General features: G+C 43.8%; 1 protein-coding gene across 3 annotated transcripts in view; it reads right to left on the bottom strand.

Moving 5' to 3' along the window:
- Positions 1–23,622, bottom strand: part of PTPRT (protein tyrosine phosphatase receptor type T) — a 918,862-nt gene that overhangs the window by 59,248 nt on the left and 835,992 nt on the right. For 2 of the 3 annotated variants that reach the window (XM_040981457.1, XM_040981458.1), the window contains one exon: positions 10,948–11,138. In XM_040981457.1, the coding sequence (XP_040837391.1) occupies positions 10,948–11,138 (191 nt within the window). The remainder of the gene's footprint in view (positions 1–10,947; positions 11,139–23,622) is intronic. The other variant, XM_040981459.1, reaches the window with a different exon arrangement.

Below are 23,622 nucleotides of genomic sequence, written 5' to 3'. Positions count from 1 at the left end.
GTGGAGCGGGGAGTAGGTTTGGGGGTTTTGCTGATGTTGACAAAGGCAGAGAAGGCAATATCCAACAGAGCCGCTCCACAGGGAGTGGTAATGACCCCCTAATTGGCAGGCTTTGATCACACATCCATTTCCCTTTTTAGGGAGCTGCAATCTAATAGGGGATAATCTCCTCAAGAAAAAAAAATGAGAGGGGGTAAAAGTATGAAAGGAAAACTCATCTCCATCTTCAAAGCGAGCAAGCAGAGGGGCATTATTTTTACATTAGCGGCTAGTTACAGTAGATTGACCAGGGAATGGTGGCAGTCATTAGGAGCTAATCACATTTTTTTGAAAACAAAATTGCCATATCATTATACTCATCTATTATCAATCTCTACTTTCCTTTTCTCATTCTCTTCTCCTTAGAGTACTGAGCTTCAGTTTTGCCTTTCTCTCTGAGTTAGATATTTTCTTCTACTTTTCTACAGTGTTGCTTCTCCATGCAATTATCTTTTGTATTTGATCCAAAGGATGTGACTGGGGATTTCCTTGTCCCTGAAGAACTTAGCTCTGGGATTTATAGAAAGTCAGATTTGGGAGGACAGGTCGAGGAAAGTGTTGCTTCATGATACAGATGAAAAGGTGAGGTCCAGAGACAAGAAATGATTTTCTCAAGACACAGGTTGAACAAGTCTGTTCTCCCTTCCTTCCTTCTTTCCACATGGCTATGTGGGCTGCGTCTTGGAGGCAACAACAACGATAATGGAACAGACCTAATCTCACTCATGATTTTACTTGTGGGGAGGGACAGATCACAATTAAACTCATAGATAATTGGATATATCAAGGACCGGAAGGCAATGACTAGGTTGCTGGGGTTGGTAGATATTAGAGGCCAAAAGGTGGCTTAGATTGGGGCAAGACACCTCTAAAAGATGACATCTGAGAAGGAGAAAGCAGTCCTGTTTTTGGAGAGCTGGCCTGGCACTTATGGTTGTGCCCTCACATTCCCTTGTTGGATGTGAACAATAGCACAGAACACTCACCCCAACAAGGCTGTTCTGAGATCATGGTAGAACGAGGCAGTAAAGAACTCATATCTGCGTACGGACAACAATGTAAGATTGAAGCTAAGAAAGTGGCCAAAGGTTTTTTTACTTCATGAGTAATGACTGCTTCTTTGTGTGTTACAGTCTAGCCTCTCTTTAGTTTTTTCCTTATTAGATTCATCATCTATACCAATTTCTAGTAGTGTCCTATCTATAACAAGGCCTTGTTTCCTTAAACCATCTGCCAACTGACAATATATCCCAGATTCTGAGTCCATTGCAAGTTCTTCTTCCCGAGATGCCTCACAGTGCACAATGTACTGCATTTATTCCTCTCACTACTATAAGCAGCAAACCCAATTTGTTCAATTCTGGGGCTGTTCCTACTGGTCTCAGGTTGACTCAACTGAGTTAAAAACTAAGCAATGATCACGTACCAGCCACGCTAAGTTCTGGGGAAAGAATGGTCCATGCTGAGGAAGTGGAAAGGGCACAATTGCTGCAATGGAATGAGCTTCTAGAGTTCTCCAGAGCTGACAGAACAAGATGACGAGACTGACACAGGATGAGAATTGGGGGCTGTTAGGGACATTCAATCATGGTACAGGATAGGAATTTTATTCTAAATCAATGGGAAGTTTTGGACATTACTTAAGAGATAGGAGCTGAGACAGTGCCAGCGCAAGTGTCTAGGAACAATTTTCACTGGAAACCCCTTTATCCTTGGCGATGCATCTCAAATATTAGCATCTGGTGTCTGCTTTAGACCAGTTCTCTCTGGTTAAAGCCTACTTTCCCAGCTACAGAGCTGAGGCCCCCTGGAACTCTGGGAAACTCCAATTACATGACCATTAGCCACAGGTGTTGTGTTCCCTGCTGTGCTGTTTCAGACCCTGAAACTGCAACCAGCCTTGGCTTCCCCGCTTACCACTCTGTTCCCTGTAGGACTGAGCACTGGGTCTGATGCCTACTGAGCTGGTTTCTTTTTCTACCTGTTAGCACCTGTTAAGAGGGCGATTGCTCAAGAATCCCATAGGTCTTCGGATACTCTTCTTTAGAGCTATGCTTTTTTTTTTTTTGAGTAATGCCCCAAATAGTGAGATGTCAGAACATGACACTCCTAGGAACAGCCATGGCAATCACTTCATTCACCTGTTCACCTCCCTATCTTCTGCAGATTGTCAGCTCTGATACTCCCAGTCACTCTCCTTGGCTTGACTGTATCCCTGGAGATAATTGGATCTGATATGCCCCGGGGTGCAGCAAAACCAGGCCCAGGGACTGCTGATGAGGCAATTCCTGCTGGGTGCCAGAGGGCAGAGCTGAAGGCGTGCCCCCTTCCAGCATCAGTCCAGCCCAAGAGGGTGTTCCCATGACCTTGCCTACCACTAGCATAGGGAAATTCTGGAGGGTCCTCACTAAGGAGGGGCCATCTTACTCAGATATTTTTTTTTTTTTTGCTTATTTATGCTCCGAAGAAACACATCTTGCACATGAAGTCAATGGAGAAATTGTGGCTATTCCTTTGTAGGTGGGATCTGAGAGGCTGGCAGTGTCATGATGAGTGGCTGAGAATACCTGTCGCTGGAAAGCTCCTTGAGGCAGACCTTTGCAAAAGACAGTGTTTGAATTTTTTTTTTTACTTCAAATCTTTTTTGTACTGCAAGTTTCAACTTCTCTGAAAATGAAGTCAATAATACCTCAAGTTAAGGTAAAGCATTTTACTACACGGGAAACAGTGTGGGTCTTTTTTGGCTCCTAAGACTCTTAAGTAGCTTGCTCAGGTTCATGTTTACATAACTCCATGCATTTGTTAGAACTTACAATTTGAATTTTATTCCATGGAAGTTGTAAACGTAAAATTTTAAAATGAAAAAAAAAAACTCACGCTACAGAGTTTGTGACAATGAGTGATTTTCTGACGTAATGTCTGCTACACTTGACTCAACGTGGGACACACAGCGGGTATTCCGCAACCCTCTCCAGTTTATTTCAAGCCTTCAATACTCAGGCTTCTTGGCCTACTACTGAAACTCACTTTCTGGCCCCACTTTATCAGAAGCATCTAGGTTGACTTGTTTTTGTCAGAAGGGAAGCAACAGGAGACTTCCTGCAACATCTGTTCTTTTTTGTCTTGGACCTACGGATACAGGACTATCAATAAACTGAGTTTATCCTGGGAAAGTTAGGACAAAATGGTCATTCTAGTATCCTGGTAAAACGTAGTATTTAGGGAATGGGAATGAGTTTCATGATCTGATGGGAGCCTCAAGAAGTGCTCTGAATTTCATCAGAGGGTGTATTTAATATCCACATTTACTGGAGCTGAAGGCTCACAGGCAAATAAATGACAGAGGCTATAGGAGGTAACCAATACAAGACCAGTTCATTGAAGGAAACACCTTGCATAGGGCAGGCACTTCAGACTTCCACATACCATGACTTTTTTCTGGAAGGTGACAGTGAATTCTTGCTATTTCACTCTAAGGTGTTGTGTGAGTTAGCTGTGGCCTTGGCAGAGGCCACATTTTCCACACCTGCCACCTTCTGTGTTGAAAAGCACATGCCTCAGGGATTACAAATGTGGGCACAGAAGGCAGAAAAGGATGACTAACGACGGCTACTCGGAGTGGCATCAGGAGAGCAAATATTATTGCACACCATGTCACTAAATAGACGGTAATTTATGAGCTCTGCTGGGGAAACTGAGCAGAGAATCAGATTGCAGCAAGATGGGGCATTTGTCTGTGACAGAAGCTTTGAGCAAGGAAGAACAGTTGAGTGCATGCCAGTGCGGTGGCACAAAGCACCCTGTTTAACAGGCGTAATGCAAAGCCACAAAGCCTCTTTCCAATGACAAGTTTTAGGCCAGTGGTTCTCAAACACTGACGAGCCATACCAGGCACCCTGCAGAATTTGGGGAAAATCCCTGTGCCTCCGTGCCCCTTACTAACCCTGCAGGTGGTTCTGACACAGGTCCCACTCAGAACCAGTTGGCAGTTTGGAAACAGCACATTTATGGTGAAGACTCCACCTCAACTTCTTTAAGAAATACTTTCCTTTTTTTCCTTTTTTTCCTTGGTAGAACTATTCTTCAATATGTAAGATTCTTCAGCAGCAGTTTATAATGCAGGAAAGCCCAGTCGTATACTCCTATACTACTTTCCTCATGCTTCAGGCAAGAGAAAAAAGAAGCTGTCAAGACATCCACAGCTTCATGGAGGTTACTCCTGCCAGTGTGTCCCTATTTCCCCAGATCTCTGAGCTTATGACCTTGGGGATCCCCGTGCCCCACTCCCAGCTACAGACATTCAGTTCCTCCAGCTGTCTACCCATTGAGTCAGTCATCACATATGTGTTTGAGAGGGCCAACGCTTGTCTGCAGCTGGAGTCCCAGGTAGACTATTGGACGCCTTGGCTATCACCTTGTGAGTTTGCCTCAGTTGTAAGATGACTACTTATCTCCCTGACCAGTTCCATGTTTAGTTCCCTTTTCATAGACAGTCTTATTTCCTTTCTAAAAGCTGCCTATAACAAGGTACTTCTTCTATGCTTCCAATCTTTGCATATAAAGCTTTACGTTCAACTATCTGCTACTCCATTTTTTGTGTTATTTTTAATTCAAGGTCTCCTTTTTGGGAGGCTTCTGATGGATCTGTGTGACAAAAAAAAAAAAGCAAAAACAGACAATGACAACCTTTGCCCTGAACTGTCCTTACTCATATCCTCAGAGTGTTTTAACTAGAATACTGTTATAGCATTCTACGGCTGGCAAGATCATGGGCACCCTTCAAACAGGATCTTTATTTAGCTTTCTATCCCCAGTGCCTAAAACCAAGAAAGGCACACAGTGGGTCCTCAGTGTTCCTGGTCAGCTGGATGCTTGTGTGATAGAAGCATTTGTAATCAGGCCTCAGGGATCCATGCTAACTAAGTAATCTAACATTTCATAGAAAGTGAAACTGAGCCCACAAGGAGGGTTGCCTTGGCAAAGACACCACATTCCCACGAGCAGATTGAGGAATGGGCATTGATTCTTGTAGGGGCAGCTCCAACTGACTCCACCATCCTGGACTCAGTGCTGCCTGGAAGGCCTTGAATGCCCAGTACTGCCTTAAATCTCCAGGTCTCAGGGCCCTAGAATACCGGGCTACCCTGTACTTTTCTCTTTTTGGTCATTCTGAGTTTGCAGGGTAGAAGACCAATCATGGTTTTCCCATCCATGATTTGGGCATGGGCCACTAACTCCTAATGTTTCTTTCCAGAATCATTTTCATCTGCAAATGAAGGAGCTGAACCAGAACCTCTCAGGGTCGCCTGCTTTTGGGGTGTATGCCACTCTGTTACCAGTCCAGGAGAAAAGCAGACGTGCCCATTGCTCTTGCCCAGGTGGTTGGGAGCAGGGACACAGCAGACGGGCTGCCCTGAAGCTTCCGACTCTACAGTTAGGTCTCACTTGGAGGCTTCCTGCTCCCTCCACTACACAGATGGCTGAGAGCAAGATGGCAACACGGGGCTGTCCCCTCAAAAGCTGTGCACATGGCTTGTCTGCCAGACCTGGGAAATGAACAAATGTTTGCTCCGCGTTAGGCAGCAACATATTCCTCCCAGCTGTTCCTTGTTGACTTAAATAGTCTTAATGGAGCTGTAATAACCAGATACCTTCTGGTTGCCCTACTGGGTTCTTCCCATTCATTATGATGACAGCTTGTCTGCTTTGGACTGAGATTAACATGCTTCTCGTCCTTCCCCACATCACAAAGTCACCTATTCCTATTCTCTCTCACGTCCCTCAAACTTGATATTTTTTCCTGGCCATGAAGGCTAAAGTGATAGGCGCATGCATAATCCTATCCTTTAGCCAACGTCTGGTAGCATTTTCTTCCATGCTTAGGTGTTTTTGTTTTGTTTTGTTCATGAGAAAGGTGAGAGTCTGGGCTGGGGGAACTAGCTTGGGGAGGAAGGAGGACTTCTAGTTCAAGATCCTGGCACGTCTCTTGATTTGGATGTGGCTGTGCCCCAACTGCAGCGATGCATTTGAGGGTCAGCGAGTACAGCAGGTGACGCAAAGGGGTCTGCGGGTACAGTCAGGATACATACTGGAAATGCCATATGTTTTCTGAGTCCACTCCCTCTGAACTGTGGAAGTCTATTATAATTACCGTAAGGTTTAGAAAACACTGACCCTCATGTTTTCCCCCAACACCCATGTCCACAGTTTGGATCTACTTGGTATGAGATAAGGCCTGGGCATTGGTGTTGTTAAAACGTCCCTCATATTGGCCCTGAAAATAGCCTAGTGGCATGTGCCCCTAGGGCTGTCCTTTGTCGAGTTACTGAGATGATCAGTTTATAGACCCATAATCCAAGTCCCTGAGAAAACAAGGGCTTAATTTATCTTCTCCCCAGTTCCTAGAACCCAGCAGAGCAAGCCCTGTCTCACAGAAAGAACACACACCTTGAAGAAAAGGCCAACCTTTGCTCCTTGTCTCTGTGTACGCTTATGTGGTAACTTGCATGGTAACCTAATTTAGTCTTGTGGTTTTAATATCATCCATAAGCCAGCGATTCCCAAAGCCTTTTGTATTTTCCAACCCAGATTTCTATGCCAGATTTTAAGCTCCTATGGACAGCTTTCTACCCGCTACCGTTGCAAGGATGACTAATACACACTACAAATTTGGTTGCTCCTCCTCTACTCAGCCTAAAGCATCTTCATTTCTGCTGGTGGCAACTCTATCCCTCTAATGGCAAGATCCTTAGGGTCACTCTTAATTTCTCTTTTTCTAGCACATGCTGCATATCAGAAAATCCTGTTGTCTGTCTTTACACTGTATGAAGTATCTGAGGCTGTGCTTAAGGCTCCATTTGGGATGGCTGCATCCCACAGCAAGGTGCAGCTCTGCTCTCCATTCTGATTTTCAACTAATGTGTACCCTGGGAACCACAGTGATGGCTCAAGTACTTGAGTCCCTACTATTACTGCTGCTGCTACTACTACTGGATTCGGGCTGGCCTAGTCCTGTATTCCCCCTGCCCCAACACACACATGCCAGATGTGAATCAAAGGATGACAGTCTCTCTGCCCTTGACGTAGACAGAAGACACATATCAACGTACTCAGAATCCAACCCCCTTTTTGTCTTTTCATCAGCTATGCCTGGGTCCCATCACTGTTCTCTATCCCAGGTTATGGTAACGCCTCCTAATTTTGATCACCCTGCTTTCACACTTGCCTCTCTTTGTCTCAACACAGAGGTTAGGGCCAGTTAAAAAAAAAAAGTCGCATCGTTATCACTAATCTTCTCACCATGTTGCAGCACCTTCCATTTCACTCAGAGTGAAAGCCTAAGTCCTACAGCGACTTGCAACATACTACCTGGTCACTCCTGTCTGGTCTCGTAGGATCGCTACCCCTTGCTGCTTGCACTCCTGTCCCCCAGCCTCCTTGCTCCTGATTCTTCCTGCCAAGTTGCCCCTCCCTTGATCTGGAACTCTCTTGCTCCAAACATCTACTATGTCGAGGTCCATATCTAATTTAATGAAGCAATGGCCAGCTATGCCATTGAATGCTGGCATCTGCTTTGCTCCTTGCCCTAGGCATGCACCATCTCCTCTCATTGATCTGCCCTTGCTTTCTCCATGCTACTTGAGCAGGTATTGTATGAAAATTGTATTTTCTAATGTCTCCTATCCTTTATGCTCTTGTAGGATGGGGCGACCACTGTTCCCTGAGAAATGGCATCTAATTCCTTTCCACTAAAATGTCGATTGTTTTACATGCTTAGAACCAACAGGATGTAGTAGTAAAGACACAATGTGACATGGAAAGCTCATCTTTGGAGCTCTGAGTCACCAAGTAAATGTTCAACCATTTCAAGGCCACCCTGATGAGGTGGCTAAGAGTAGGCCCAACCCACCCAAAGAGGCCTTGTGGACAATACCAGCTGCCAGACTGCATCAGTCACTAAGCACGTTGATAAAGATACTTGGGAATGATGTCAGCTCTCTGAGGGACATCCCAGTCAAGACTGTAGACACCACAGAGAAGACAGAGTATTTCTGACGTGCCTATCCCAAATCCAGACCTGAAAAATCAGTGAGCACAACAAATTTACTGCTTTAGTGTTGCTGGCATTCCCTATAATGTGTAACAACAAATGGTATTATTTCTTGCTATCCCACACACACTATACTATTCAATTTCCTTATTTTAAAACCTGTGTTTATTTCCTGTTTTCCCTGCTAGGACATAACCTTCATGAGGGCATGAATCTTCTGCTCTCTCTTGCACCTCAAACACGTCAAACAGTCCTTGGCAATGGTAAACAGTAAACACACTGAACAAATACATAAGTGATTGTACAACTGCACTGAAGCTTAGAAGACACAGCTTTCTCAAGCTGAGAAGTCTCTCACATGTCAACCTGTCAAATCCACCCATTTGTATGAAAAACAACAGAGCAGCAGAGTGAACTGGCAGGTGAAAGACAACACAGCAGGCTGTCAGGAGGAGCTTCTCTTGGCTGCACTGGGACCTTGAGTCCTCAGCAGGCCTGTGAGGGTTACGGTTAGGAAGAAGATCCGGCTAGCACAGCAGCCCTCATCGTCAGAGCAACATCCGGTGAGTCCAGGACTTGCACTTGCACATGGTGGAAAGACTTTCATTAAGTAACACTTTCCAATTAACCTCTGATAATCAAAAAAAAAATTACTGTTCACTAGAAGCTAAGCATTCCAGCCAGCTAATTAACGTAATTTGAACTAATTAAAAGCAAGTCTAGCCTCATTAGGGATATTTTGGGTTGAAGTTCAAATAGCAGAATACGCATATTTGCTCTGATTATAAAAGCAGCTTATTTCCATGGTGGAAGCCTTGGAAAGCAGAAAAAGGTACAGAGAACAAATTTTACAAAGCCATCCACCACTTGGGGATGGTTGACTTGAAAAGACATATCCTTCTGGAAGAAAATGCACCAATGCAGCCAACTACATTTTTTGTATTTATCTCTTCAGATTGTTCATGTCAAGTTCTAACAACATGTCCTGCTCAGTCTTTGGCCACTTGCCCATTTTTACTACGTCACATGTCTCCCTTACTGCTATTTGAAACTTAAAAGGAATTACTAGGTACTTATCAAACATCATAATATTGAATACGTCTTTACATCTTTCCTCCTGATATTTGATCAACAAACAGGTACATAGACACATGCAAGTGTGCCTCTCACACTCTCAGGGGTTGGGACCATTCAACCCCCAAGAAATAAAATTCAGAGAAGTTAATGAGCTCATGTCCTCAGATTCTTGCTTCAATATTCTTCTCAAAATTTGTAGACAAGATATATGCAAACTGCTATTTTCCTTAAACCATATTTGAAATTAACTGCTGGTTCTCCCAATGTGATAACTATTCATAGCCATTGACACAGACGTTTTGGTTCTCATAAATATGTCAAACATGCTCCCTGCCTTCATGTTTTATATGCTCATAAAGTTCTAGGGCCAGACAGGCCCTTAGAAATCGCCTTATCCAAATTCGTCCATCAATTAATAAAGAATTTGAAAACTCAGAGATCACTCTACTTTCCGTACCAAAATCCAGCTGTCTGAACCCTCAGTTTAGCACAAATTCATGACCTCATGCAACTTCTGAAATATTGCTCTGTAAGCTCTTTCCTGGAATATAGTCTGAGAGATAAACTTAGTCTGCATTAGCAAGAATTCAGAATGTGTGGAGGGTGAGCTAATAAGTTTTTTCTGTACCCAGTGAAAGTGAACCAAACATTTCTGGGGCACACACTGCCCGTGGTAAAGCCAAAACACAGATACAAGAGGAAACCCATGCAGAGACCTGGGAGTGCTGCATGCAAAGGATGCCTAGCAGAGAGCTGGGAAGGAAGCAGGGGAAGGGGGTAAAAGGCATGCTTGTCTTTAGCACTGGCTAAGCTAGATACCACACACACTAGAAGACTTGCAAAATTTCTCTTGGGAGCTGCAATTGGCTCAGAAAATGTCTTAATGGGTTTTCTCCCTGTATTTTGTTTTACATTTTGTTAGTAAAAGGTGAGGCCTAAGGGGCAACTTCTGAAACAGAACTGTGAGGTCAGAAAGCTCAACTGATCTGTGTAATAAAGGAAAGGAGGGACGTGGAGGGGGCTCTCCTTTGTGCTGTGGGGGAGGGGAGAGAGCCTTGAAGGGAGTGGAGACAGAACCTCAGAGGGCCTGAGGACAAAATGGATGGTTAGGAATAGTGTTGTGTTAGGGTGCTCCCTGTACTTGGCTGCAACTTTCAGTTATTTCTCAGAAGTCAGTAACACTACCCTTTGTGTGGAGGCAGGACACAGGTCCTGAATGCAAGAGTGGGGAGAGGAGCAGAGAAGGCATTGCAGTCACCAGAGATGAGGCATGGTTTGGGGAAGGGGTGAGATCACCACTTGGGTGTAAATACAGGACCAGGGGTAAGCAGAGGGCCAAGGAGGGCCAAGGAGGGCCAAGGAGGGGTAAGCAGGCCAGGAACCGGTGCACAGGGTGGGGTTGCTGGCTTTGCCATCACACAGGGGGATGGGAGCTCAAGGGAGTCTATTTTCAAAGAGAAGGAAGATGTAGTTTCAAAGTGCAGAAGTTTTGGAGACAATTGAATAATGAAATGCAAAGGGAGACAGAGACAGGACACACGAAGAAGGGTATATAAGGGAGGAAATACTGAACTCTCAGAGTGGTGCTCCTCAGGCTGAATGTAGAGTTCCTGTAAGAATGCATGGTGGGATTCGGTGGGTCTGGGCATTGCCTGAGACACTGTGCTTGCAGTAGGTGCCCTGGAGATGCTGATGTTGCTGGGTGGGGCCACTCTTTTCATAGCAAGAGTCTCTAGAAGCCTCAGAGTCACCAGGGGGTTACCCACAGGCTGGTCTCTCACCTCATATTCCTCTTTGAACCCGTAGCCCTGGCCTCTCTTCATCTGGGTGATGTGCTGCAGCAGGTCGGCCACCCGGATGGCAGGCTGGAACTGGTCCCTGGGATAGCTCATCTCCACGGGGTCGCAGGTGCGGTAGGGGTGAGTCTGGATCGTGAGAGTTGGCTGGGAGAGCTCCCCGCGGCTGCCATCTGCTTCAAAGAGAAGAAGGCAGAATATACCGTCACTTATAGAATCTTGGTCCTTTGTCCTCTGTGCCTCCTCCAGAGTGACCTGAGGAAGGCAGAGGGAGACTGGAGGTTCAACTGCACAGACTCCAGCAAGACACTATTGCTCTGGCTGGGATGGTATTTGTTAGATTTAACCATTAAAACCATGAACACACACAGTACAGACACAATAACCATTGGTTCATTGCCACTGCCAAGGTGCATGTAGGTGAAGAGGAAGTTCTAGGTTGGTTCTCAGACCTTCCTTCAGCTCCTCCAGGCTTGTCAGAGCAGCCTTGACCATTTCAGGCCCAGCAGCGAGTCAGATGAGAGATGCGAACAATACTGTCCTCTCTCGTGTAGGAAGCAGGGTACCTAGAAAAGTACCTGAAGCTGGTCTGCAAATAAGGAGAACATCTGAGTTGGCAGGGAGGAGCCCTGTGTCTGCTCTCGTCCATTCGGCTGCATCCCTACATAAAAATTCCTCTTAAGACCTGAATATACGCCTCGTAAGAACCTTTACATCCGATCAGTTGCTTTAACACCTCTTAGTTTGGGCCTGCTGAAAACTGATCCTACCCAGATCGAATCTGAATTTAACTCTTTTCCTTGGGTCTACCGAACCAACATCTTTCCCTATCAGCTACCTGTTACACATACATGATCAGTCTTCCAGGGCTTCTTTAGAACCTTCTAGAACCTTCTAGACTTGCTCTCACACAGTCTAAGACCTGTTTGCAGTACATACATGATGAAGATGTGCCAGATGTGGTAGTTGATGTGTCCCACCCTGCTGTTTTCAGACACTGTGAGGCAACTAGACACCTGCAGGCCTATGGTGTGCTCATGTCCTGGGAGACTTAACATGTTTCTGATTCATGACAATTTTTAATTTTCCTGTGCCATGTTTCCTTTGACTTATCTGCTTCTTATTCACAATAATCTGTTAGACACAGACTCTGTACGTGAAAGGACTCTCTACTCAGAAGTGACGGCACCAGCATGCAGCTCCTCGGAAGAAAATGAAAAAGGACCATAATGTGTGCCCTGCATGCTCCTCCAATCTGTCCCAGGCTGTGACCAATCTGTCCCAGGCTGCCTGAACCCTCTCTGCATTTGGCACTGAAAGTTTAGCCTCATGGGAGATCCAACTCTCCTGGAAAAACCTTCATGCTTTGACCTACGTCTTTGATAGTCCTCATTCCTCTTTATGCTCCCCCAACTGTTAACTCTTCCAAAGAAATAGGAGCTAATGATTCCACAGAGACACTGGTCAAACCCGAGGGAATGGCTGGGTCATTTCTATTCGATGATTAGAGTCGATGTGCATGCAGCAAGGTCTTGGGCAACTTTGTGGTTCAGTGTAAACATAACCAAGGCAGAGACTGATCCTTTAGGACCAAGCCAACAGTCCCTTGCTTGGCGACAGAAAGATCTCAAGGATATTGGTTTACACAGAAGAAAAGAAGGCCTAGAATAGATGCCAGTGAAGCTCTCTTGACTGTGCTCAGAAAAATGGCACTCACCCTTTCTTTGGTGACTTTAGGTCATTGATGCCTCCTCACTGGCATTCCATAACATTATCCCTTGGCTTCTTCCCTTTTCCATCACACCTTGGTGACCACAAGTGAGATTTATTGAAGATTCTGGCAGGCAAGTGACAAGGCAGAGTTAAATCCAGGCTTGGAGATGCTGAGGAAGAGCCTTCAAAGTGAAGGTGCACTCAAGAGTCCAGCAGCCAAGATGCTCTGGGTAGAAAAGTCCTGGCCATTGCTGCATAAGAAGACATGGGGCGGATCCAGAAAGCCTGTGACTGTGTTCGACTCTGGAAGGCAGTGTGAAGCTGCTGAAGGATTTGGAGCAGCATCCCTTTCTTTACAGACTCACACTTTTTTAGGAGTCCTGGCTGCTGTGGAGAGGAGGCATCTTGCCCGTGAATAACACTCCTGGGATGCTGTGACAGAGTTGGGAATGTAGACAGAAGCAACACTTGAGTATGAGCCTCTAGGTGTCAAACATCATGCTTCCCGGGAGAGAAGGAAGCTGTCGCTGCATGCCCACAGCCCTGCATGTCCCACCTGGCCACCAGGGACCGGTGTCTTCAGAGACATCCCGTTCCACAAAGGACTCAGAGACAGATTCCATGGTAGACCAGCTGCCTGGCAAAGATAGGCTTCCGACAAATAGACACCTGGCAATTGCTGTGAGATGCCAAATGTTCCCAAAACCAAATAGCTATCAATATGGATATTTTCCCTAAACACATTGCTAGACAGATTGTAAACTTGGTGTCAGCAAACCCAACACTTAGATGGAAAATAAATGTGTTTGAAATTCAACGACTTGCATGGCTGTAACATTCATAATGTCAAAGCCAGTGTTAATGATGCTATGAAGGCTTGGAATCAAGGGATTTTCAAGGTTTATTAATTCAACTAGTTGGACTCCCCTTTCCAATGTATCTTACCTCACCTATTCCCTTATTAACCTCTGATGATGCCGAAGTGATGACTTTTATCACACCCCATTTCACCAGACGCACTACACTTAATTTTCCATCATTAGGTTTAATGAAAACCCAATTTCACAACTCACTTCTCTCAGGAACCTACAAGTAATGCTACGTTTTTATCAAGCCCAATTAAAAAACGTTATGATGTTCCTATTCGAGTGGGAGCCTTAAAACTAATGTGTGATCCTGTTGCTAATTCAACAAGGGCGCTGGAATTCACATGCTGCCCATAAAATGTAACTCAAACCAGCTGGCCCACAGAGAGAACATTTTTCATTTTTTTCCCCTCCTCCACAGACCTTTAATTTTCATGCCATTTCCACTTCTCATTTACAGGTCTGGCATGTTTATTTATCACATAATAGTATTTTAGTTTTCTTTCACACTTTTTCTGGAGCTGTCACCTAAGCCTGAGAATTCCCTGCAGTAACTCCTGTCACTGCCTGGGAGGTGACTAAGGGTTAAGGTTTCCCGGTGACATGTACGAGATTTTAAATCACCACTTCCCCTCTGATTTCCTCTTTTTCTGTTTCTCCACTCTTGTCTTCCTTATTGCAAGGGAATCTGACTTTGGCCTCTGGTTATCAGCCAAACAGATCTTCTAGTTTCAGCCATGTTTTCCCATTCACGTGCTAGAAATTGTCACTTGAACTGGTTAGCAGATATTTACTGACTGCCTGCATTGTGTTAAATACCACAGACGTACAGGAGCAGGGAGGAAGGTGTGTTCACCAAGAGATAACCATGCCAGTCCTTGAAGGAGGAGAGAGAAAAGATAACGTGTACATAAACAAGTCGAATTAAGGCAGGCAGGGACAGGTACCCAGAAGACGGGAAGATGGTGTGTCCCAGTTGGTCAACATGAGTACCTTCGCCAGGTATCAGGCATTTACACGTTAATGGCTCCTATCTTAACTATGTACAGTCTATGAACACTGGAACTTCTAGCAACAATGGAACCCTCTGGGATCTGAAATAGGGAAGCCAGGAGCCACATGTGGCTACTGAACATCTGAATTGTGGCTGATGTGCAAATTTACTTTAAATTGAACAATCCATATGTATTTATGTCTACTGAAGTGGGTGGTGACTAAACAAACAAGAGACAGGAAAAGGGAGTGAGCTCTGGAGTCATATGGTGGGGCACAGAGGTCAAGGGCAACAGCATCCTTGGAAAATACAATGCAATTTAGAATGGCTTTGTAATAGGTTGAAAAATGTACTGGTAGTACCCTTTATTATTAATTCATCCAAAACACCATTTCAACATACAATTGGATTACTCATGCTATATTTACTTTAGTGATACAATAGCTTCAAAATCCAATGTGCCTTTTATGCTATCAGAGTATCTCAATTCAGAGTAGCCAAATGTCCAGGGTACAACAAACAATCGTGGCTAGTGGCTATTTTACTGGGCAGCACAGGTGTACCAGACGTATCCAATGCCAGCCAGAGTTCTGATGAGAGCTCATTTGGAGCTATAGTGAATCCTACATAAAAAGAATGGATGCAGCATAAGACAGCTGTAACCCAGTACGTTTCCACCACAGAACTTTATAGGATGACAGAAGGGTGCTATATCTGCACTGTTTAACATGGTAGTCACTAGCTATGTATGACTTGCAATGTGTGTAGCCTGATTGACAACATCAAATTTTGTTACTTTCTGCTTAAGTAGTGACAGGTGGCTAGTGTGTACTGACCAGCGGAGGCTGCACACACCCACTCCTGCACTGTTTTTCTTTAAATCAATATGTAGTGATTTTCTCACTTTGCCTTCCTAAGAATGCTGGTGAAATCTAAAATCAGGGCTGTAGTATACTAATGGTATTTTGGTCCCAGGTACAATGCTCACAAAGCTGTTTCAGAAAAGAGCTGTCCATGCCTCATGAAAGCAGCACATGCTGCACCCCAAGAAACCTCAAGGCTGGGTCCTAGAATCACACAGAATGGGAGCTAGATCATCGTTCATAAACCAGTGTGGATTCTATGTCCTTGGCCAATTTTCTGAGACTCAGGTTTTCATCTCTAACACAAGGAAAATAAGTAACATGCCGATTCAATGAGATGACACAGGCTAGGTGCTGAGCACAGCACCTCACAAGCAATGAAAACAACACTAGCTGTGCGGGTGTGTCCACGATGCTGTACTGGACACTCCCAATTCACAAACTGGAGCGAGACAGGAGGGCTTCTCTCCTTTCTTTGTCTCTGTCTACCTTCTTTCATGACACACCGCAAAGCCATCTCTTTTATTCCATTCCCACAGCTACTGCCCTAGTTCAAGTCTACATGGCAAAGCTGTTTCCTAATGACTCCTTGTGCTTCTGTAATTCTCTTTACAAAGCTTTTAGAAAAAGTCAAGAAAAAGTTTCTGAAGTAATTAACCAAATTTCTCTAGTTTCTGATACCAGGATCAATCTCTTTCATTTACCTTAATTCCTCCCGAATACAGTTCTACATGAAAAGAGATTGAGTGGAGGAAAAGTAAGTGTTCAGAGACTGCTTACTGGGAAGGGAGAGTCAGAGAGATGAAGAGGAGGCTGGGTCGCCTGCTCAGAACAGAGCCGTGATGAGCACACACACTCGGGGGGCTGTGGCAACTGTAGATGCCAGCAATAAGACACAGATGCCCCACCAAATGCCAACAGCGTTTCCAGAGGACGCACTCATCCGCCAACTAACCCAGTGCCAGAATTTGGAAGGAGTATCTGTTAACTATCGCAGTATCACACTTAACATGCACATTAAGATTTCATTTTTCATAATTTCTTAACCATCTCTGAAAACAATACAAAAATTATCTTTTAACTGACTTGACATAAGCAGTTTTCCCTTCAGAGTTAGAAGCTACTGAAATTTCTTTAGCGAAGCATAGATAAAGTAGCTGGCTTGTATGTAAGAGTCTTATTGTAGGAAAACCATCTTTTCTGTATTTCTTAATTCTATTCTTACCTTAGGGTAGGAATTTGAAGTATGTGATGCCTGAGGAACAGGGGTCACTTAGGCCCTAAGGGACACAATCTCACTCAGTACAACACCAGACAGAATTACCTTCTCGACCTATCTTCCATGTCTCTCATTCCTATGAGAAAATGCATGAGGCTGAAACTATAAAACCGTGAGTAGAATCCTATCCACTGTCATGATTTAGGGAGCTGAAATGCACATTACCCAATTGGCAAGTGACATTGATAGATTTTGTGCCTCAAGATAAAGTAAATCCACTGGCCTGAAAGATAGAAATGAAGTTTCCATTTTCCCCCTCATTTTGTTACCTGGAATTCCAAGCAATAATTCAGTATTAGGAAACAATGCCACAGGAACGGTCATGAGGAAGGCTTTCTGGATTCATTAACTCTTTGTGATAAAGAAATAGATCTTTCTCTTTGTGGAGGGAGCATGAATTCTCTCTCCTTCAGCACCCGCACTGGACGGAAGGCTAGCACTAGCTAGTTTAGTTAGGGATGGGCTATGTTTGCAAGCACTGCTCCTCCTACTTCAGCAACAAGAGGAGGGTTCCAATAGTAGCGACCAGTTGGACAGTGAGGAATATATTGAGAATACACCTGTTACGTTTTTTAGGAGGAGGGCAACACCAGGCTTAAAAATACCTCTCTTTCTTTTAGGTTAAATATACAGAAACAAGACAATATAGGGTTTGAGAAAAATAGACCATGTTAACAATGAGAAAAGTGACATTCTAGATATAAGACAAGAGATACTATTTTCACAACAGCGTTGACTGTTTTACCCAAAAACCTTTCTCTACCTTCTTTTTTCTGGAAGAGACGATCACCATATTTCCTATGTATATAGAAGCATGATACTGTTCCTAGACTGGAGGCAGATTCTGATTTGCTTAAGCCGTACAGGGTATTCTGATCCTCTCTGTCAGGGATTTCCAACGTTTCAATGAGATTTGAGGGACGTTCTACTAAAGGAATCTAGGAAAGTTTTTTTTTCTTTTTTTTTTTTTTTGAACCTATAAGAAGAATAATCCATGATCCCTCTATGCCATTAGATAGGACCATGCTGAGGGTAAATGATCCAGCTAAAACAGCTAAAACACTCCTGCATCCATGGTGGGAATCAGGCTAGGGGCAAGAGAATTTGCAAGAATTTATATCTCTGAAGACACTCATGGGTACATCATTCAACCACTTCTGAAGCCTGCACTTTTTTTAACTTCCTATTTCTCAAGATGATCCACTGACTTATCATTAAAACAGTATTTTTTTTTTCCTGTACATGAAAGGCAGTATGAGAGAGAGGGAATGTGTGGTCCACTGTCTCATTCCCCAGCTGAGCCAGCCTGAAACCAGGAGCCAAAACTTCCATCTGAATCTCCCAATCCAAACCCAGTAAATCCCCCCACTGTTTTCCAACTTCCAGCATCTTCCACTGCTTAAAGTGGAACAGACAGCCAATGAAGTAGCACTCACTCATGCGATGGAGACATGGCAAGCACAACTTAACCTGCTGTGATGGGACAACTGTGAACATAGAAATCAATATATCAAATCTTGTACTAAGGGAGAATCTTAGGGTACTGACACGCAAATGTGAAACTACCTCATACAAGTATTTTCTTCCAAGACATTAATTCCCACGGAACCAATCTGCCTCCACTAATGATGAACTCACTGTGGAAAAACAGAAAGAATGACAAGCCACATGAGAAAGCTTATGTTCACAAGGGAAAGGCAGCAGACATGATAAACAGAGAAACCGGACTCCAAAGAATTGAAAGTAATAGAGCAATCAAAGAGGCTACAAATACACTTGGATTGATTAAAGAGAAGTAAGAAGGAATATGAACCACAGCCACAATGCAACAGATCATGGAGAAAGGACAGGTTAGAAACTGTGGTTCTGGGAAGTAGAAAGTGAGCAAATCAACACATAAAAGCAGAAGCTAATGGGAAATGAAGATAGCGAGGAGCTGGTTCCCTGAAACACACCACTAAGTTAGATAGACCTCTGCCAAAAAATGATGGAGCAAAGACATAAATAACACACGTCACGATTGCCAGAGATGAACAGAACTTGTTCAGCACATGCCTGGACTAGTGAGTAACCCATGACCTAGGAAGCTATGAGCCACATTCAGAGACTGACGGATGTGACGGGGAGATGGGACACACCAGCCTGCCGCCAGGGATGGTGGGCTGTAATGAGCAGTTGGGCGACATTAATGTTCTGTGTATTACTCGGTTTAAAAAAACCTTAGAAGATAGGGATTTGGATATTTTCATCATTAAGTGTCAAATGCTTGAGATAACAGATTTACTCAAACTATTGAAAACAGAAGGGAAAACAGCGTAAACATGTCTATGAAAGCATCACGCAGTGCCCATAAATATGTATAATTTTATGTGCATTAAAACTTTTCAAAAAGAGATTTATATTTGAAAGTCAAGAGTTAGAAGTGAGAATGAGAGAGAGGTGTGTGTGTGAGAGAGAGAGAGGGAGAGAGAGAGAGAGGCAGCAGGGAGAGTTCATCTGCTAATTTATTCCTTAGGTGGACACAACAGCCAGGACTGAACCAGGATGAATCCAGGGGCCACTTTCAGACACAGAGGCCATTTGAAGAAATACAGTTCCTGCATGCTCATCTGGCTTTGCTCAATGATGATAGCTGCATAATTATAGCACAACATTATAATCAGGAACCAGACACTGATACAAGAGTACTTTTAAAAAATCACGGAAAGATGAAACCAGAAGATAAATTTATTTTGGTGCAAACTGTTTTAAAATCCATGGGCACTTTTTTTTTTTGTCATACACATATCCACGAGCTTTGTGAAGACTCCTTGTGCAGTCCACTGAAGTTATTCAGGTCTCACTAACTTAACATGCCTCAATGTTTATGTTTTGCACATCAGACACAGATGTTATGGTGCAGACATAACAACAATTCCATCATAAGGATCTCACTGGTTAAAGAATATTAGCTTTGGAGTCCCCCTCCCTCCTTTTTTTGTCCTTGCACTGCTGGCTGGTCACCAGATGCTGGGTAATGCATCAGCATAACGGCAACAGGAAGTTATCTCTCTGGGAAATGGCAAACTCTGCCAGGGACCCACAGTCTGGAAAAGTATCTGTTTCTGAAGCTTCTCTCCAATTCAGCAGTCCGCTGCACCAATGTGTGCAGCTGACTCTTCACGCTAGGCCCTGCTCAACCTCAGCGACTGTCGCTCACAGATGTCCTGGCTCTTTACACTTCTGTGATTCAGCTGTAAGTCATCAGTCTTGACTTGTTCCAGCAACCAGTGGCTCATCTATTATGTTCAGTTTGAGAATGTCATCCAGTGGCAAATGCTTAAAAAATGAATTTATTTTATGATACAGTTCCAAAAGCTCTGAGATTTCCCACCAGTCTTTAGAGGCGAAAGAATAAATGACATATTAGTCTATAGACTTAAGTGACTCTAAGAAATGAAGAAGACAGGACAGAAATGTAGACCACGAGTGAAGGCTCTCTCTCTCTCTCTCTGATGCACATACATTTTCCCTTGTCTCTGCTCCAGTTACATGACTTAATATCTATTTTAGAAAAGATTTAGAGGTATGCTTTTGTTTGAAGAAAGGGTTTCACTTTACACAAAAATACATGAAGGCATTTATTCAGCTTGTCAGAATTTTACGACAATAAGCGAGAAAGCAGTCAGCAAAGTGACGATACCAATAACCCACAATATAGGTTTTATAAACCTAATGCAGTTGAGACAAAAATAAAGTCTGTGAGGGTTACAGGGCAGGTCTTCATTCTTACCCGCTTAGAGACCAAACAGAAGGAAGAGGAAAAAAGCTTAGGCACATGTGTGGGTCCTGGAAAGCAGTCACTGAACCATAAACAGATGCATTTTTTTTTTTGGACTTTTAAGCTGTTTCAATTCACTGCAAAGACGAGTTATGTCTTGCAATACATATGTCTAATTGCTTAATGTTTTCATATTCATAACTGCACTTTGAGGCACTCATGTTTGAAAACAATGGACTTAGGAAATAAGAAATTTCATACATGGCTGTGGTGTGCCTCGAGAAATGGGATATGCAAAAGAACTTAGACCATGTCTTGGTGAGCAAGTTACTTGAAACAGAAATAATTAAGAAAAGTTTATTTTTCAAAGTTAATATTCTTACAAGCATGGAAGAATGATATGTGGGTGGCATTTGAGAAGAGATGATGTGAAAGGAAGGACAGATTGCACGAGGAGGGGTAGGATGCCTGAAGCTGCAAGAACACGAAAGTTCAGGTGATCTCTACATCGTTTTTGTGTTTGACAGGACTGCAACCAGCATACACAGACTCAGATAATGCAGATCCATACTAGGTCAACTGCCCCACCCCAAAACCATCATTTCAAAGAAAATCAACGCTACAGATAGTAATCTTAACATGGCATTCCAGATTAGCTAAGATGGCTAGCAATTTAGGTAGTCTTATGCCTTGAGCATTTCGAGACAGCTATGAACTGACACAAAGAGGAAATCAGTGCTTGCACATAGAAAGCTAATTTATGACACACTCCTTAAGCACAGAGAAGTGGCCAAGGTGTGTAGACTGTGGTTATAAGCAGACCTGAAGGAGACTCCTGACACCATCACTTACTGCGCCTTCCAGAAGTTACACAACCTATCCGAACACACTCCCATCCCTCCAAGTCCTGAATTCTCATCTCTGCGTCCATTGCTTTCCCCATGATGGCTGAGACGGCATCTCCATAACTCTGAAGCTCTCTTGTTCTTCTTGTCCCATTCTCAGAGTGCGGCATAAGTGATTTTTACAGTTCCTTAACTGAGTATGTTAATTCCCTGTTTGAACCACTTACTGGCTGGCAGTTGTCCTCTGGACACATTTCAGATCTTGAGTAATTCATGTGATTGGTCTAGCAGCCACCTCCCTCACCGGCTTCAGTGTGTGAACCTCTCTGTTCTTGGCTTATTAGGTTCTAAGAACACGGTCCTCTATTGTGAGGACGTGCTCCCTGAAACAGACCGCCAGATGCCCGAGGAGCCCGGGTCTCACGGCAGACACAGTGCTGTCAGGAAGCAGGCTTTCTCTTGTGGCTGCGGTGTCCTTGCAAGCCAAGTGTGCCTGGGGGTGTGTGGCACCTCTTTTAGCGCTTGTGGCCTAGTGTATCTGAATGTAGAGTTTTGTTATGTTCCTTTTCTTGCTAATCTGTTTGTTTACTGGTATTGGTTTCTGTACATGTTTGCTACACTGCTACCATAAAGCCTGGTGACTGCTGCCCAACTTCCTTGTAGTCTATCTTAGAGGGACTTGTGCTCTATTGTTTAGTTAATAAATAGCTTACCTGCCTGCCCTGCAAAAATTTTAGTATAAAAGTGTTTACAAAAACTCAATAAAATGTGCCTTGCTTCACTTGCCTTTGCATCCCCTGTGTGCCAATTCTTGGCACAGTCATCGCACCTCAGGTCCAGGTCCCCCCAAAGAAGGACCCCCACAGTCCTCTTTACCAAGGAACCTAAAAGTGTGAATTATAAGCTGTTTATTCCCTTAGAATGGTAAGCTTCCCTTGATCTTCCAAGACCAAGTAAACTCTGCTTTATCCTTCAATTCAGTTAAAAACATCACTTCCTCTTCCAGAAGTCACAAGCTGTAGAAGGGAGAAGCAGTGGATGTCTGTTACATAGATTGGGGATGGGGTTAGTGGGGAATGTGCATGACTATTCTTCCTGCTACGTCGGTATATACTGTTGGGGTTTGGGCTGCACAAGCATAGGCATTTGTTGAACTCACACAATGGAAAATGTAAATTTAGGGTTTTTTTTTTTTTTGGTTAAGATTTATTTTTATCGAAAAGGCAGAGTTACTGAGAGGAGAGACAAAGATCTTCCATATGCAGGTTTACTCTCCAAGTGGCTGCGATGGCTCCCATGCAGGTGCAGGGTCCCAAGGCTTTGGGCCATCCTTGATTACCTTCCCAGGCCACAGGCAGGGAGCTGAAAGGGAAGTCATGCAGCCAGGATATGAACCGGCACCTATACAGGATCCTGGTGCCTGCAAAGCGAGAACTTATTGTGCCAGGCCCAAATTGAGGTATTTGTCTGCAAGTTTTATCTGACAGTAACAAAGTAGTATACTGATTAGCACTGATGGAATATACTGTTCAGTATTGGGGCAGGGAAAAGGAAGCATAGTAATAGCTTACATTTCCACTGGCGTATATGAAAAACCAACATGGATTGAGGGATAACTGAGGGACACACACACACACACGTACGTATATATATAAAGGTAGAAATAAAGTAAAACTAGTGATATTAGCGGTAGAATCTAGGTGGTTAGTATTCACTGAAAAACTTGTTAGTTTCCTCAAGTTAGGTACCTGCCTCCATCTCCATCTGAGAGTTTCATGTTGCATCCTAACAGGAACTTTATAAATTAGTGAACATATGTCACTGCTACAACAGGGCCTGCATAAACACTAGTAAAGCTATCTGATCTCTGTACCCTTTACTACACTGTAGGCTCTATGAAAGCAGGTGCCATGTCTGTATCTCTAGGATCCCATGGTTGCCCACTAGACACTCGTTGCTTTTCCAGGTATATACTGTAATGTGCAATTTGCTCTCTACCTCCCTGCTAACACAATGTCTGGTGGCTTTCAAGGTCCATCTCCTACGCCCTCCAAGCCTCCCCACTGAGTGTAGCAGGATCTGCATTACCTGTTTCAGTTCTGTTGTCTTTAGGAATGTTGATAAACCATGTTTAATCAAAAATGCATTTCTCCTCCAGACAGATTTGGGTGATTTTAATTATACCCACATCCAAAGTGCTTCTCTCACAGTGAAAATTATCAAACTCACTGTGCCTTCAGCTTGGACTGGACATGATCTGGATTTTCTCATTAGTTCCAGGGTTGTGTGCACTGTGAAAAAGTCAGCCCCACATTTTGCCTTGTGTATGTGTCACCAACT

The sequence above is a fragment of the Ochotona curzoniae genome, unplaced genomic scaffold (genome assembly GCF_017591425.1).
Source record: "Ochotona curzoniae isolate NIBS_2020 unplaced genomic scaffold, NIBS_Ocur_1.0 contig_3520, whole genome shotgun sequence".
NCBI classification, from domain to species: domain Eukaryota; kingdom Metazoa; phylum Chordata; class Mammalia; order Lagomorpha; family Ochotonidae; genus Ochotona; species Ochotona curzoniae.
Note: the sequence above shows the minus strand (reverse complement) of the source record. Positions and strands in the feature narration are given on the sequence as shown.